Source organism: Hemibagrus wyckioides, linkage group LG04 (assembly GCF_019097595.1).
Source record: "Hemibagrus wyckioides isolate EC202008001 linkage group LG04, SWU_Hwy_1.0, whole genome shotgun sequence".
Lineage (NCBI taxonomy): Eukaryota > Metazoa > Chordata > Actinopteri > Siluriformes > Bagridae > Hemibagrus > Hemibagrus wyckioides.
In genome coordinates, this window is record NC_080713.1 from 11,293,699 (window position 1) to 11,308,698 (window position 15,000).

A 15,000-nucleotide genomic window follows, 5' to 3' on the forward strand; every position below is an offset into this window, starting at 1 on the left:
GTTCAGTGTATTATATTAAACATTACTTGGTTTGTTTTATTAATTTGTTTGCAATTGGTACTGAAATGAATAAATATAAAAACACAAAAACAATTAAACGTCAAGGCTTAATAATATAGCTAGGAGTGTTGGGACAGCTTCAGGGCTCCTAGTTTGATCTGTACATGTAGAGTTTCTGTGAATGTTCAGGTTCTTTTAATTTCCCACACCTACCAAAGAACCATGGAAGAAGGCAAATAAATTGCACATAGAAGTATGTGAGAATGTATAATTGTTTGCATGTGCTTGGCACCCCTGGCTAACTTCCTTTCAAGGATATACACTTAGTATAAATAACTTGAGTGAATGAATGAATGAATCTTACCAAACCCCACATGTACTACTTAGTGTCAGGAAACAAGCTGACGACAAGTGAAGATACTCAATGTTTTTAATAATCAAGACAATCAGGACAAGACACAATCCAAAAATCTGGTCAAAAAACATGCAAAGGTCAGAATAGCAGGACATGAATAGCAAACTAGGTCAAAACCAAAGAAGCAATTTGTGAAACAAACAGGCTTGGTATAAGAAAAACGGGATCTGCTTCACAATGAACGTGAAGACAGATCGTCTATTTATACTGTGAGAGTGGTAGTAATGTGATTGGGATAAGCTGTGTGTGTGTGTGTGTGTGTGAGACTCAGTGTTCTCTGCAGACATGTTAAAGAAAAAGTTTCTATGTTTTGTTAATAATGTTTTGTATTTATGAGTTGACTGATTTTTACTGGGAGAATTCTAAGGGACTTTTATTTTTGATGAAAATTAAGCATGACTGGGGAGAGCAGCAGTGACCTCTTGGAGGGTCAGTGTAATTAAGGAGAGAAGAGAAATAAAGAAAAGGAACAGGCTATGAATGAAGAGCTCATCATGGTCTCAGTGTTTTATTATTGTTATTAAACCCCATTAACAACACCACAACTATTACAGTAGTTATGGGAAGTGTACTTGGATGCCATTTTCAGCATCGCCATGAGTGTCAGAAACACACTCTGTTTCCTCAAAAATAAAAATATCAGGTAAACTCTCCTTGACAACCTGCAAAATAATTCCTGTATAATAATTCTCAGAAAATGAAAGTACAACATACTATCTTTGCTCCAACACTTCCATCCTCTGATCATTGCTTCTGGTTGTTTCCTTTTCTTGAATATTCTTTTCTTATTTGTCTCTTCATGCCATGTATTTTAGTCTCTTTCCATCTCTTTCTTCCACCTCCCCCTTGCTATTATATATATATATATATAATAGATATAATATTATTTTGTTGCATACGCTGTATATATTGCTGCATTCACAAAGAATCACATCTCACCATTAAGAATTAGTAAAGCAGTCAAATTTCTTCTCTGACATGTTTGATGTGTTCTGGTCTTGCACTGGGTCAAAACACAACCCCTATGGCATCACACTGCCCCCAGCTGGTGAGCAAAGCATCCACGATTACTTCTATCTGATAGGAAATTTATTAGTCTTGCACTTATAATGGGCTAGAGCCTGCACATTTGTGGTTTTTGGCATCTACTCCCAAGTCTCTTAGTTCCAGTAAAGAATTTCGTTGGGACATTAGTAAGAAATTTTCCTTCTAGTCTCGCCTCTTGCACTTTTGTAACATCTCTCTAACTCACTCCTAATGCAAAAGTATAGAGTCTCAGATAACTGATAACAGATAACTGGTAACAGATAACTGTCACTGTCAACTGTGAATTTAACCAAAGGAATTTGTGCATAAGGATATGCACAGGTTCCCTTCCAAAGGCAAAACAAGACACGTATTGCTTGCCAAATATAAAATGTTTTATTGGGAAAATTGCACACAAGGAAAAGTTCTTCTGGATAAGGACATTTACCAAATGCCTGAAATGTAAAATTAGGTCAATACATTAAACTAAATATAAACACATCACATGAACAGAATTAAATTAATCAGACAGATCAAAAACAAACCCACAATCAAACTTTTCTTTCATAAATTTGGCAAAAAAAAAGAACAATAATAAACAAAACTCAAAAAGACATAAAAAACAACATGAACCAGACATCCAAAAATCCATTAAGCACAACCCCACAAAGCTGACTGAGGAACAAGAGCTTGCCAGAAATGCAGGAACATGAAAACATAATACATGTTAACAAGGAACAAAACAGCAAGTTGCCCGTTAGCCATGAGATCCTGAATATACAGCTACTTTCGATGGCAACAGCAAGACAGCTGACTTTTACTCAATCTGGACAAAATATATGCATACATACAAATGCTGTTCATAGACTTCAGTCTATCATTCAGCACAATCATTCTTCAGCATCTGTTAAAAAGCTAGGACTGCTGGGCCTGAACACCTTCCTCTGTAATTGGATCCTGACTGTGAGCCCTCAGTCAGTCCAGATTGGTAGCAGCATCTCCAGTGCCACCACACTGAGCACTGGGTCCCCGCAGGGCTGTACACTCTACTAACTCATGACTGTACAGCAATGCACAGCTTGAACCACATCATTAAATTTACTGTTGACAGAAACATAGCGGTTCTCATCAGCAAGAATGATGAATAAGCATACAGAGAAGAGGTGAAACATCTAACAACCTGGTGTAGAGCGAACAACCGATCTCTGATCATAAGCGAAACAAAATAGATGGTTGCTGACTTACAAAATAGAGTGCAGGGTAAAGATACTCTACTGATCATGGAGGGATTCTCATAAAGAGCACCAATTTGCTCTATGCTCACATGGCAGAGAACCTCACCTAGCCCCTAATCACCAGCTCCATGATTAGAAAAGCCCAACAGCATCTGGGCTTAGGAAAGCCCATCTTCCACCCCCATCTTCGTACTGCAAGATCCTGCAGCAGATAGTGAGGACAGCTGAGAAGATTATTAGGGTGTCTCTTGCCATCATTACGGGTGCTTACACTACATGCTGAATCCGCAATGCCAACAGCATTGTGGATGACCCCACACCCCCATCACACACACTCTTCACCCTCCTGCCATGGCACAGAAGCATACACACACACACACTTATATTACTGAATACTGTATATCTCTGCACACTGCAATTTTTGCACACCATTTTTTGTAAGCATTTCAAGGTTTTATGGCAGGTAATAAGAAGGAGCATACTTGGCACCTTCAAACCAGTGTCTTCATTCCTTTATGGCAGCTTTAAGGCTGCTTTAATGTATTGTATGTTCATTCAGTAAGTGTGAGTTTCCAGAAATAGAGGGAACAGGGGTATAATTTCACAGCATTACCTTGCATTTGGGACAATGATGCACCTACACCCTAATGCATCCACCATGTGAAAGATCTGTCAGTTCTGCCTGATCTGTCTCCTGAATGTTGAGGGAAAACTCAGTGTAATAGCTAAATAGAGGTCATAAAACTACCTGCCAAAGGAAGTACATTGAGACATGTGTTCAGACAGCTGGAATCCTTGGCTATTCTGGAAGCATAGAAGCATGATTTGGCAGCAAATTCAAGATCAAGAAGGACAGAAAAGGCTATCTTGCTGGTCATGTAGGGGCAATGGATGCAGAGGAAAACTGTTGAAAGAAGGAAAATTTGCTAGCAAGAGATAGCGGACATGAGGGGGCAGCAGAATAAGTTTCCTAATTAGATCCACATATGATGTACTTCCATCACCCAAAAAATCTCCAACAGTGACCTATGCCATATTCCCAACTCAAACCAGGATTGCTATATGTAACTGCCCAGTAGGTGGCAATATATCCCCGTTATACTGATCATGCAGTCATGCTTAATCACCCTGTACTTACCTTTGCTGATTTACGAGGCAAATTATTCAAATTTAACCACACATTTGGTAATTGTACAATTCATCAGTTATCTTGTGCGTTAAAATGACTCTTACAAATATAATCTGTAATTATTCTCATAAACTTCTCTTATCTAAACTCTGCAAACTTTGTCACTACAGATAGATAGATACTTTATTCATCCCAATGGGAACTCTACAGTAACCCATAATGACCTCTAATACGACATTCCCAAGTTCTGTATTCTGTAAATGGGTCATATAGTATGTTGGATATTGCTAAGTGATATGATGATATAATATTGTGATAATCTGTTCCGCAATTGTGAGATAGCATCTTTTTATTCATTTGTTAATTATTTTCGCCTTGGATCTCTGGGGTTGGGGGTTCAATTCTTGTCTTTATCTGTTATGTGTGGAGCTTGCATGTTCTACCTGTGCTTTGGGGGATTCCACCCTTGCCAAAGACATAAAAAAATTTTTTAATTATTAAATTTACGTCAAATTCAGTATTCAGCAGGTTTTTGCTGCCTGTTTGTTTGCATATATACACTATATGGGCAAAACTTTGTAGGCCTTGGGTAAAAAAGGCCTAGGGGGCAGGTAGTGTTCCAGTTCATCTCAAAGGTGTTCGTTGAGGTTGAGGTCAGGCCTTGTGCAGACCACTTAATTTCTTCCATACTAGCCTTGGCAAACCATATCTTCATCTACTTCGTCCTTATACACATTGGCATTGATGTGCTGGAACATGTTTGGGCTCAATAGCAGTCCCAAATTAAAACTACATGTGCTGTAGCCTACAAATAAACAATTTCCCTGTGCATGAGAAATGAGGCAATCATCCGTATGTGAAGCACAGATTTTTCAATATACTATAACAGCAAGACTGAAAGGCCAACCATTAGTTTGTATTAATATTTGATAATGTTTGATGTGGTCAAGTTTGCTGAGGTATGTTTACTGGATTTTTGTGAGGAATATCCAGTGGCTTGTAACAATCTGAGGTATGCTGTTACAATAAGTCTTCCAAACTAATATATATGAATATATCTATATGCACGCTCTGCCCTGGGCTGACTGGGACACTATTTGTAGCCTCATTTTATGACTGTGATATACTTTGTTTTGTCCTAGAAGTTCTTTCTGTTCTGTTTTGTTGAACATGTGCTGAACACAGACACTTGCTGACAGTTTCTTCCTCTGTAATTTAGATAACCATTTTCATAATACACTCACCAAACCACGTCTGTTTCTTCTGACATCTGTTGCTTACTTATAGATAAGCCTGAATATTACACCTTTCTTTTATATAAATACTCCCTGTTTATCTCAGTATATTTCGAACAGTTTTGCTATTTAGTGAGTCTGTGTGGTTCTTTGGCAAAAAGCTTCCCTGATATCAGTAGAGGCAGCGGCAGCAGCGCGACTCAGAGGGAATGGTGCTGCTATAATGTACATGATAACAAGAACTAACATGTTTCACAGAACTTGCACAACATTAAATGTAACCACAAATGAATTAAAAAGTATTAACTGATGCTCTTTAACAGAAAAGCATTACGATTGTTGGCAAATTGCTATACGCTATAATATATTTGCTATGTTGGTATAAGTTTCCTTTAACTGAACGCCCCATTGTGTTTTAATCTTTACTTTAACACTGGTTACAATGCAAGGATTTCTTTTCCATGAGACATGCCTCAGAAAGAATGTATATACAATATTTATTTTAATTTGTTGTAACTTGAATTGGCAATATATAAATATTTATACACTGTAGGGATACTTATATGTACGCATACACATATGGAATACTTCATATTAACCCCTTAAATTCCCAGGACATGCCCGCAGGTCCAGGCAGTCTTAAAATGTTCACTAAATACTTACTAACTGATATCAGTTGCTGTATAATGTACTTTTAAGATGAATAACAAAATAATAAGGCAGGAATTTAAGGGGTTACAGACTATTCAACATGATCCAGTGAATAAAGACTACAAAATGGAAAAACTTTCGTGGCAATGATGAAATATCTAAAAGAACGCCACAACCTGTGACTAAAAAAGTAACCATATATACATACTAGGAAAGACATTTATAACTTGTGTGTGTGCCAGTAGACTGCATTTTGGGGCTACATGGTTTAAACTGGTCCCAAGGTCTTAGTGACCCATTTAAAACACCATAAACATTCACACTTAAACACCAAATAGTGAAATCATAAACTATGATCAAAATGTCAGGCAAAAATTAGGATATGAACATTTAATATCAGCACATCACCAGATAAAGTCGAGATAAATCTGACTGAAGGTCAACACCCATCATTTATCATAATATCCTTCCTTATTTTATAACATTATACTATTGTGTAGCCCTGTGTTAAAGTTACAAAGCAGTAATTTCCTGAAAATGTATGTGGGAGGAGCACACAGAGTTCTTGCGCAGGTTTCAAACACTGGGTAAATAGATAAAAAGCAAGTGATATCTCTCCATCTCTTTCTCTCACAGCGCTGGAAGACAATCTTAAAAGAAATGATAAAGTGATGAAGTAAGGAGAACATTAAGTAAAAAAGGAAAGAAAGAAAAAAAAATACAAATTTGATATACTTCTTCATTCACACTCATGGTCCTGAACAGCAGGTGGATGGCTGAGTGGTTACATGTCAATTAAACAATATTTTTAAGTCAGCAAATTAGAAGCTGGTCTCATTCATATGTGGTTTAGGACTGGTGGTTGGTGGGGAAGAGGGGCTGTCTGGTTTAGGCCCTGCATCAGGGGGTGTGGCTTCACCTACAGGCAACGTTGGTCCTCGTCGTGGAGATGTGGGTGTCTGTGATCTGATTGGGCTCAAATTTGATGAGGAGGCATGGCCTGGGGCAGAGGCGGCAGGCCGTCTGGATGCGGATGATGATAACTGTGGTCTGAGGCCGAGACGAGCTTCTGTTCCAGCAATGTCTGAGATTTTGGCTCGTTCCTGACATCGTTCCACAAAACTGCCTCTCCGAGGAGCAAAAAGACAATCTCTGTCTCTCTCTCTGTCCTGGTGTCTCTCCCTCTCTCGTTCACTCGTGCTGCTGCTCAGAGAACTCATGCTGAGGCCGAGATTAGGAGGAATATCACGTGCTCTCATAAACGGGTGCTGAGGTCTTGGAGGAGTGACACCACGAACACCAGAGACACTAACACGAGCACTCTCACTCAACTGGGACTGCAGACTACAGGAGAGGAGAGATGAAAGAAACCATTTGAACGAATGACTTTTGTAACTGAATAAATTCAACTCGTCATGTCCACCCACACACCAAAAGAATGAAAAACATATATAAAGGAGGTGGGAGGAAAAAAAACATAAAATAGAGGAAGGATATGTAAAGGAAATGAAGAAAGGTGCCTGAAAGTACAAAAAGGAAGGGCGGGGGCAAAAAGGAAGGAAAAAAATGAAGGTTATAGAGATCAAAGAAAAGGAGCAAATGAAATAAATAAATAAAAATAATAAATGATATAGATAAGCAAAAATTAAACAGAAATCATAACCATGTTTTTATCTAATCAAATTAGACCTGAAAGGCCCTCTGGTGGGATATTCCATCTGAACAATCATTAAAAGGTTTTCACAAGTAAAGGATTACACTGGGATTTTTGTTTATTTAATTAATAAATAATTAAATTAATAATCTTAAACAATTAAAAAAATTATAAGCACAAATACAACTTAATCTCTTAATATGGTAAGAAACATCCAATATTAACAGTTTTGTTAAACAGTTAAAGTAGTGAAGTAGAAAAATCTAATCCAATGTGGAAAGCAGTTTCTCTAATAAATTCTAATGATAGAATGTAGCTAATATGGTAATTAGTTTAAAATTAGCTTGTTATCTGCTAGCCATTAGTATTAGCTGGTTTAAAGTTAACTAGAATTAGCTACTTATGAGTTTGCTAATTAAAGACTGGCAAGCATAAGTTATGATAGGAATCTTCCAGATCTGATAATGAGCCTTCATCTCATATTCAATCATTCATCTCAGTCCTTTATCTGCCTCATTCCATGAAGGTGTGTGTGTGTGTGTGTGTACCTGCAGGTAGAGTTGCGAGAAGAGTGTGTAAGTGATACAGCAGGACTCATGTCTGGTGTTCTGGTCAGTGCCAAGTCACACTGATCCAACAACTCCAACAGCTCCTCCTCAGTAGGGCCTCCTAGCGCTACACACACACATTCATATTAATTTACATTCTTGTCCTTTGTCCATTCAATTCTTTTTTTTTCATCCTGTATTGCCTATGCGAATGATTTCTTTAGGAAGTACACATCTGAAGAATAATTAAATTCACATGCCTTTTATGTCCACCTTGGCCGCAATCTCCATTGCTGTTGTGAGGTCCCACATCTGTATACTGCCGTTGCTATGGCCACTGAAAAGGAAGCGGCGTGGCCTTGACCCGATGCGGCTTGACCCCTCACACTCATGAACCACAAAAGCTGTGATGGAGGTCCCATCCACAGAGCGTACTTCACACACCCTGCACACACACACAATTTTTATCATTTGAGCACTTTCTCTGTGACATTGTAATATTCCTCAGTAGCTTTTAAAGGTATTAATGTCATCTTTCTCTGTTTTCTGTGACTATCCCAGCTCACAACTCTTTATTTCCTAAAAAAAAATTTCATAAAGAAAAACTGGTGAATTTCTATAACGTATCTATTTCTGTTCTTTTTCCGCTTTCCAATTCAAATAGGAAAAGTTGAATTGAAACATTAAAAAGGTCTTTCCTACCTTTTGCCATTAGAGGACAGTCGTACATAGAGTTTATCAGTGTCAGGAACAACACGCTGAATAAACACCTGCTGCTCATCTCTCTCTCCATATGGACCTGAAAAACATGAGTGGGGGGGGGGACAATTCCACTTATGAGACTTAGAAAATAGAAGGAGCAGTTTGGGCAAAATTTTTACACGTAAACAATGTTTGAGGTCTTTATTTATTTAGCATTCTACCAGTTTAGCATTAAATCATCACCTCAGTGTGGTGCCTGCAATTCACTTTATTTCTCAGCAAATGATTTAAGGTTACTCTACACAGATATCAGATTTGGCAGGAGGGCATTGGACTCTGAGATCAGGAGTGATTCAAATCATAATAATCAGTATATAATTCTAATACTTTCTTTCTTTTACGAATGCATGCTTTTTGCACTATGATAATCTGGTAACTATGTGCTTCCTTCTCTTACGATATTATTACAAAGACGTCTTGGCGGATCTTTTGGGGTGAGGGTTACCTTTTCCTGTTTTGTGGCGCTACTTACCAATCTCGGTGCCAGCACTGCAGCCTGCATGTCCATCAATATCATCCAGTGAGAGGATTTTAAATGAGCTGAGGGGGGTGGAGCCTGGTTGAGTGGAGATCATTCCTCTGAACCGTGTTACAGTCCAGGTTCGCACATGGTTATTATCTGCACACACTACAAACACACACATAGTCAATAGACACATATACATCTATACAATGTGTGTGGTTTTTTAACTCATATTTAACCATACACTTTTAAAAAAACGACTGAGTGTCTGAAGATGTGAAGCCATGTAAGATACAACTGCACATGAGTACTGAGAAATGCACTTAATGGTACTTGGTTTCATAAATAAATAGTGAACATGCTTTGGTGAAATATATAGTATAATAGTATCATTTATTGCACCACTATTTGTCTGTGGCTGAAACACAGTCTGGGCTGAACATTGGCATGAAATAAGTGATAGGGGAAACATGTCTTTGTTTAAATTGTCCTGCTTTCCCAGAATGTTGTAATGAAAATAAATACAGCTGGAATACAGTGTGCTAATTAATATTTCAGTTTATAGAAATTTAAGAGCTTTATTTTATCTTTTAAAAAAAATAACAATGGTCAACGCCTCAAAGTGACCAATCCAAATCAAATTGTATACAGTGTAGTACTAAAAGAATACTAAGGTGTTTTCATTTGTTTGTTTAACCTAACAACCAGGAACTGCATTTACAGCTTATATGTGAGTACCACAGGCATATCACACATCATATCCTATAACCTAAACATATAAAATAGTCTACTTGAATGGAAAGCAAAAGAAAGTGTGAGTGTGTGTGTGCGCGTGTGAATGTGTGTGTGTGCATAAGCACTGCTGTACCTGAGATGAGGTGTTTCTCTGACAGCATTATTTTAGTTACAGGACTCCGATGAACACTGAATGTCTGAAACAGCTGTGGCCCCGAGCCCACGGTCTCAGGGTGCTGAACAATTACACGCACCGCTCCTGAGCTGGTGCCATATGCAATCTCAATCCAGTTCCCACTGTCACCTGTAACACAAATACAGCAGGTTAATAAAGATGTGAACTTCAGCAAAGTTAGAAATGCATCACTGAACTTATTTCACATGGCTTAACACAAAACATTCTATCTATACACCTGAAAAAAGGGGGCAGAGTATTACAAGCCCTAACTCGTACCAATGTACACTGATATTAAAATGCAGATCCTCTACACAGCTTGTGAAGGTTGGCATGTTTTGTTTCAATTACGTTTATTTGTACATGGATGATTCAGATTCATGGCCCATTAACCCAGATTTAACCTACTGCAATATAGCATACATTTTATGTGTTGGGAAGAGAACTGTTAAAGTGAAAAAAAACTGAACAGTGAAATATTTTCACTACTGACTCATATGTAGCCTTTTTCAAGTGAGGGACGATTGAATTAGAATCTAAACACCAACAATTGTACCATAAGAGTTAGGTGTTGTTAACACTTTTCACTATATAAAGTGCAGTGATGTAACATTTGTACTATTATACAATAAACTAAGAGCCGATGTTAAAGGATAAATTATACCACAACATTCAACTTTCAAACTCACAAATGCCACACATTTTCATAACAATGATCTAAAATTTTTATTGGGATGCAGTCTTCATAACCAAGATGCACTGCAGTCTTCATAACCAAGGCCTTATGTTAGACCTGACAAGGATGATCCAGTGTATCTGGTATCTGAGAAAGTACTGTATTATGGTGTGTGTGTGTGTGTCTTACTCGTTTTAGGTGTAAGATAGACACTAAGTGCTGTGATGGCATCTTCGCTAGGATCTCGATACAACTCTGTCACCAGCAAATCATTATCCTTCATCCTTAATGGAAACTTCTGTACATCTGAGACAAAAACAAACCAACCATACATATATTTGTATATTTAGATATATTGTTCAAAAATATGCATATTATGCAATAAATACAGAATACGTATCACTATGCATGGTAGCGCAACTCACAAGTCGTTAATGTCCAAACAGTGATAGGTGCTATATATATTGAGTATGATACAAACATGTTTATGTTACAGAGATAAAAAACAACAGGTGCATATGTCCTGAGGTAATAATAATGAATATAGTGCTGAGACCATAGTTTTTGTGTTGTATTCCTGCTTAATTTAAATATATGGTCAAGTGAATGGCGGATAAAGAGGATTTTAATAACACATAAGTATTAATACTTACCAATGTAGTAAATGGATCCGTTATTACAGCCAAGGATGAGGAAGGACCCTGCTGTGTCATAACTGTTTATGGGAACCACATCCTGATTCTGTAGACATGTGTACACACAATAACAGCAAAGATTTGAATTTAGAAGAAAAAAAAGAAATAAATATTAAATAAAGAGAAATTCATTTTGTCAGCATGTTACTGAGGAAATACACCACTCACAAAAAGTTAAGGATATTCAGCTTTCGGGTGAAATTTCAGGATGCACCTAAAATGCACTATAACTTTACAGGTGAACTTATTTGACTTTCTCTACACTTTTGAATGCACATGTCCAACTGTTCAGTGTTTCAGAACTTTTTGCATAACTTGCTGTTCTCTAACAAGGTGCTTAACGGCAAAATTCACAACTGGTGTCTGATCCATGAACTGACCAATAAATTTTCTGGTTCAATTAGAATTGGTATTTAAACAGTCCTCTTCATCATGCTGGTCACATTTTGACATCATGAGACCAAGACCACACCTAACAATTGATCAACAGTACCTCGCCATTGCGAGGCTTCAAACAGGATGTTCTCAGAGGGAAGTGGCCACTGAGCTCAGAGTGTCAAAGAAAGCATAGAAGTGGACGTCCTTTGGCCACATCCCACGTTGATGACCGCTTCATTGTGAACAGTGCCCTACGGAACCGGATGATGAATGCCACTCAACTCCAGGCACATTTAAGGGAGGTGAGAGGCACCCAAGTGTCACGTCAGACCATTCGAAATCGTTTACATCAGCGTGGTCTGCGTGCTAGACGACCTGCAAGGGTACCTGACCACACCACCAGGCACAAGCTTGCATGGGCCAGGGAGCAGAGGGACCAGTGGGCCTCAGTGCTGTTCTCTGATGAAAGTTGATTCACGTTGAGCAGAAATGATGGCCGCCAACAATGTTTGAGATGTCAAGGAGAGTGCTATGCATCAGCCACTGTTGTGGTGGTGTTACAGTCTGGGCAGGTGTGTCTACTCAATACAGAACTGCCCTACACCTTGTGAATGGTACGGTGACAAGCCAATACTACCTGAATAACATCATTAATCCAGTCATTGTGCCCCTGCATGAACAACACAGGCCTAATTTCATCTTCATGGACGACAATGCTCCAGCTCATCGAGGTTGCATCATTAAGGAACGGCTGCTGGAGGCTGGGGTACCTCAAATGGAGTGGCCTGCACTTTCTCCAGACCTGAATCCCATAGAAAACCTGTGGGATCAGCTGAGTCACCGTGTAGAGGCTCGTAACCCTGCACCCCAGAACCTCAATGACCTGAGGGCCGCCCTTCAAGAAGAGTGGAATGCCATGCCTCAGCAGACAATAAGTCGACTCGTGAACAGCATGAGATGTCGTTGTCAAGCTGTAATTGATGGTCAAGGGCACATGACAAATTATTGAGACATTGACATTTTTTTGTTGTGGTATACCCACCACTGTTGTTGGCTTTTGTTTCAATAAATTGTTTGAGATGAGGAAATCACCATTGCATGCTTCTACTTAAATGCCCTACTTTCATGATATAATATCACTGTAGCGTGAACTTTTTCCATTTTCCATAAATTTCACGTAAAAGCCAAATATCCTTAACTTTTTGTGAGTAGTCTATATTAAAGTTTGTGATTACAGGTATATTCAAGCAGCAGTCACATAGGATGCAAATTTTCTTAGATTTTGGCTAACCTTTAGACAGCTGACACTGACGGTGTGTCCAAACAGAAGGCAGCCAAACAGTTATCTATGAGGTTAAAACCTCCTCATAAGTTTTTTCTCCCCCAAACTCTACTAAACTGCTTTGATCTAAACAGACATCTAACCAACCTGCCAGTGTTTGGTTACAGCGTTCCACACACCCACTTTCCCCGTGTGGCTTGTAGCAATGAGCTGATTCCCCACAAAAAACAGAGCCTCCACCGGCACACTTAAGCTAAAGACACCTGCAAAAAAAGAGAGATTTAATTATTATTATTTTTCTCAACAATTAACATTTATTGTAATATCCTTGTACTTAATATTTCAACATTTGTAATATTTATTATATAGGCATTTCACTGAAGTGGAAATAGAGGGCATGAGCAATTAAATTATTATTTTGTTTTTTTTGTACTTTTTCTGCATTACAGTCGTTTTGGGTGGAGAATATACGGTTGAACACCAGTCTTTAACTAAAATACATCAGAGTTTGGATTTTATAAAGTAACAATATCAGGTTTGCACAATAATGAAAAACAATGCCGGTCTCGAGAGTTGTTGTGTTTATGTAAAGTGCTGACAGCGGTACAGTCTGTGTCACTGTTGATTTACACAGTGATCATGCTTCCTGCAGAGAGTTGGGAATGCTAACCTAGCATCCGTTCAGCAACTGTGGAATTCTCGCTTTAATTCTAAACCATAAAAAGGAATAGTTACCGATCTCGTTTCCATTTCCATCAGGACAGACTCCCCATAATATGATCTCTGTCCCAGATGCCACCGCAACCATCTTGTCATTGTCTCCAAGTGACCCGCCCATGACTTTTGCATTGAGTGCGACTCGATCTATGATCCAGTCCAACCTGGGGCTCGAAAACACCTGCTGCCACCCTGTCGACTCCTTAACCCTGAAAATTGAGGGACAGAGGTACAAAAGGAATTTATTTAATTTATGTAATTATGTTATCTAGGCATCCCGGAGGTCCAGACCCAGCCACTGAAGAGTTAACACTCAGTGCCGGTCCCAAGCCCGGAGTAAAAATGGGAGGGTTGTGTCAGGAAGGGCGTCCGGCGTTAAACCTGGGCCAAATCAAAACATGCAGACCAAATGACGCACTGTGGTGACCCCAAACACGGAGCAGCCAAAAGAACAACAACAACTGTAATTATCTTATATCCTGCTGTTAATATTTATTCTGACATATCTAATTGTAAAACCAATGTAGCTTTAACAGTGCAGTCAGCAAAAAATATAATATATACAATGTCCTTGTTACAGTTGCTCAGCCAAGACATGTTTGTTCATGTTGCACTGGAGCTATGTGACTGAAAAAGATGTCTACCTCCCCAAATAACTATATTACCATATTATATAATATTTAAAAACAAATAATTTCTGCAAAATTGGAAATTAGATCACAAACCTTAATGAAATCCATGACATAAGAAAAACTGTATTGTAAGTTATAACAATATAAATATTAAATTGTTATTAAGTTGTAATATTACTCAACTCATCCTTATTAAATGTCACACAAATTTGTTGGTGTGATTCAAGACACATATAACTCAACAGAATTCATCATGCAGTCTGACTTGACCTGAATGATCTACTACATTAAGGAAAAAGAAAACTATTTTAAGCTATTGTTCGTTCAATTTTAAGCTATTTAAACAATTTCAGCTATTCTTTTAATAATGAGGTAGAAAGTTCTCTGAAAAGCAATTCTGAACACAAAACCTGAAGGATTGCAGAACATGGAGAGTGCAGTAGTACTGTAAACCATATCACAAAAAAGGTGGCTAATAAATATTTTCTGATTAAACACATTTACCTGTAACACACCACAAACTGTGCATAAGCCACTGCAATCCAGTTGTGATGGCCACATATGATCCGCACCATTCCTGGATCTGAGCCTG

At 38.3% G+C, this 15,000-nt stretch overlaps 1 protein-coding gene across 2 annotated transcripts in view; it reads right to left on the bottom strand.

Moving 5' to 3' along the window:
* Positions 1-5,520: 5,520 nt before the first annotated feature.
* shkbp1 (SH3KBP1 binding protein 1) overlaps positions 5,521-15,000 on the bottom strand; it is a 13,262-nt gene continuing 3,782 nt past the window's right edge. For both annotated transcript variants that reach the window (XM_058388179.1, XM_058388180.1), the window contains 11 exons: positions 14,913-15,000; positions 13,795-13,985; positions 13,207-13,322; positions 11,358-11,445; positions 10,894-11,010; positions 9,987-10,157; positions 9,128-9,283; positions 8,596-8,692; positions 8,154-8,338; positions 7,894-8,020; positions 5,521-7,035 (listed from right to left, as the gene is read on the bottom strand). The exon at positions 14,913-15,000 is cut by the window's right edge and continues 3 nt beyond it. In XM_058388179.1, the coding sequence (XP_058244162.1) occupies positions 6,513-7,035; positions 7,894-8,020; positions 8,154-8,338; positions 8,596-8,692; positions 9,128-9,283; positions 9,987-10,157; positions 10,894-11,010; positions 11,358-11,445; positions 13,207-13,322; positions 13,795-13,985; positions 14,913-15,000 (1,859 nt within the window). In that variant the 3' untranslated portion in view covers positions 5,521-6,512. The remainder of the gene's footprint in view (positions 7,036-7,893; positions 8,021-8,153; positions 8,339-8,595; positions 8,693-9,127; positions 9,284-9,986; positions 10,158-10,893; positions 11,011-11,357; positions 11,446-13,206; positions 13,323-13,794; positions 13,986-14,912) is intronic.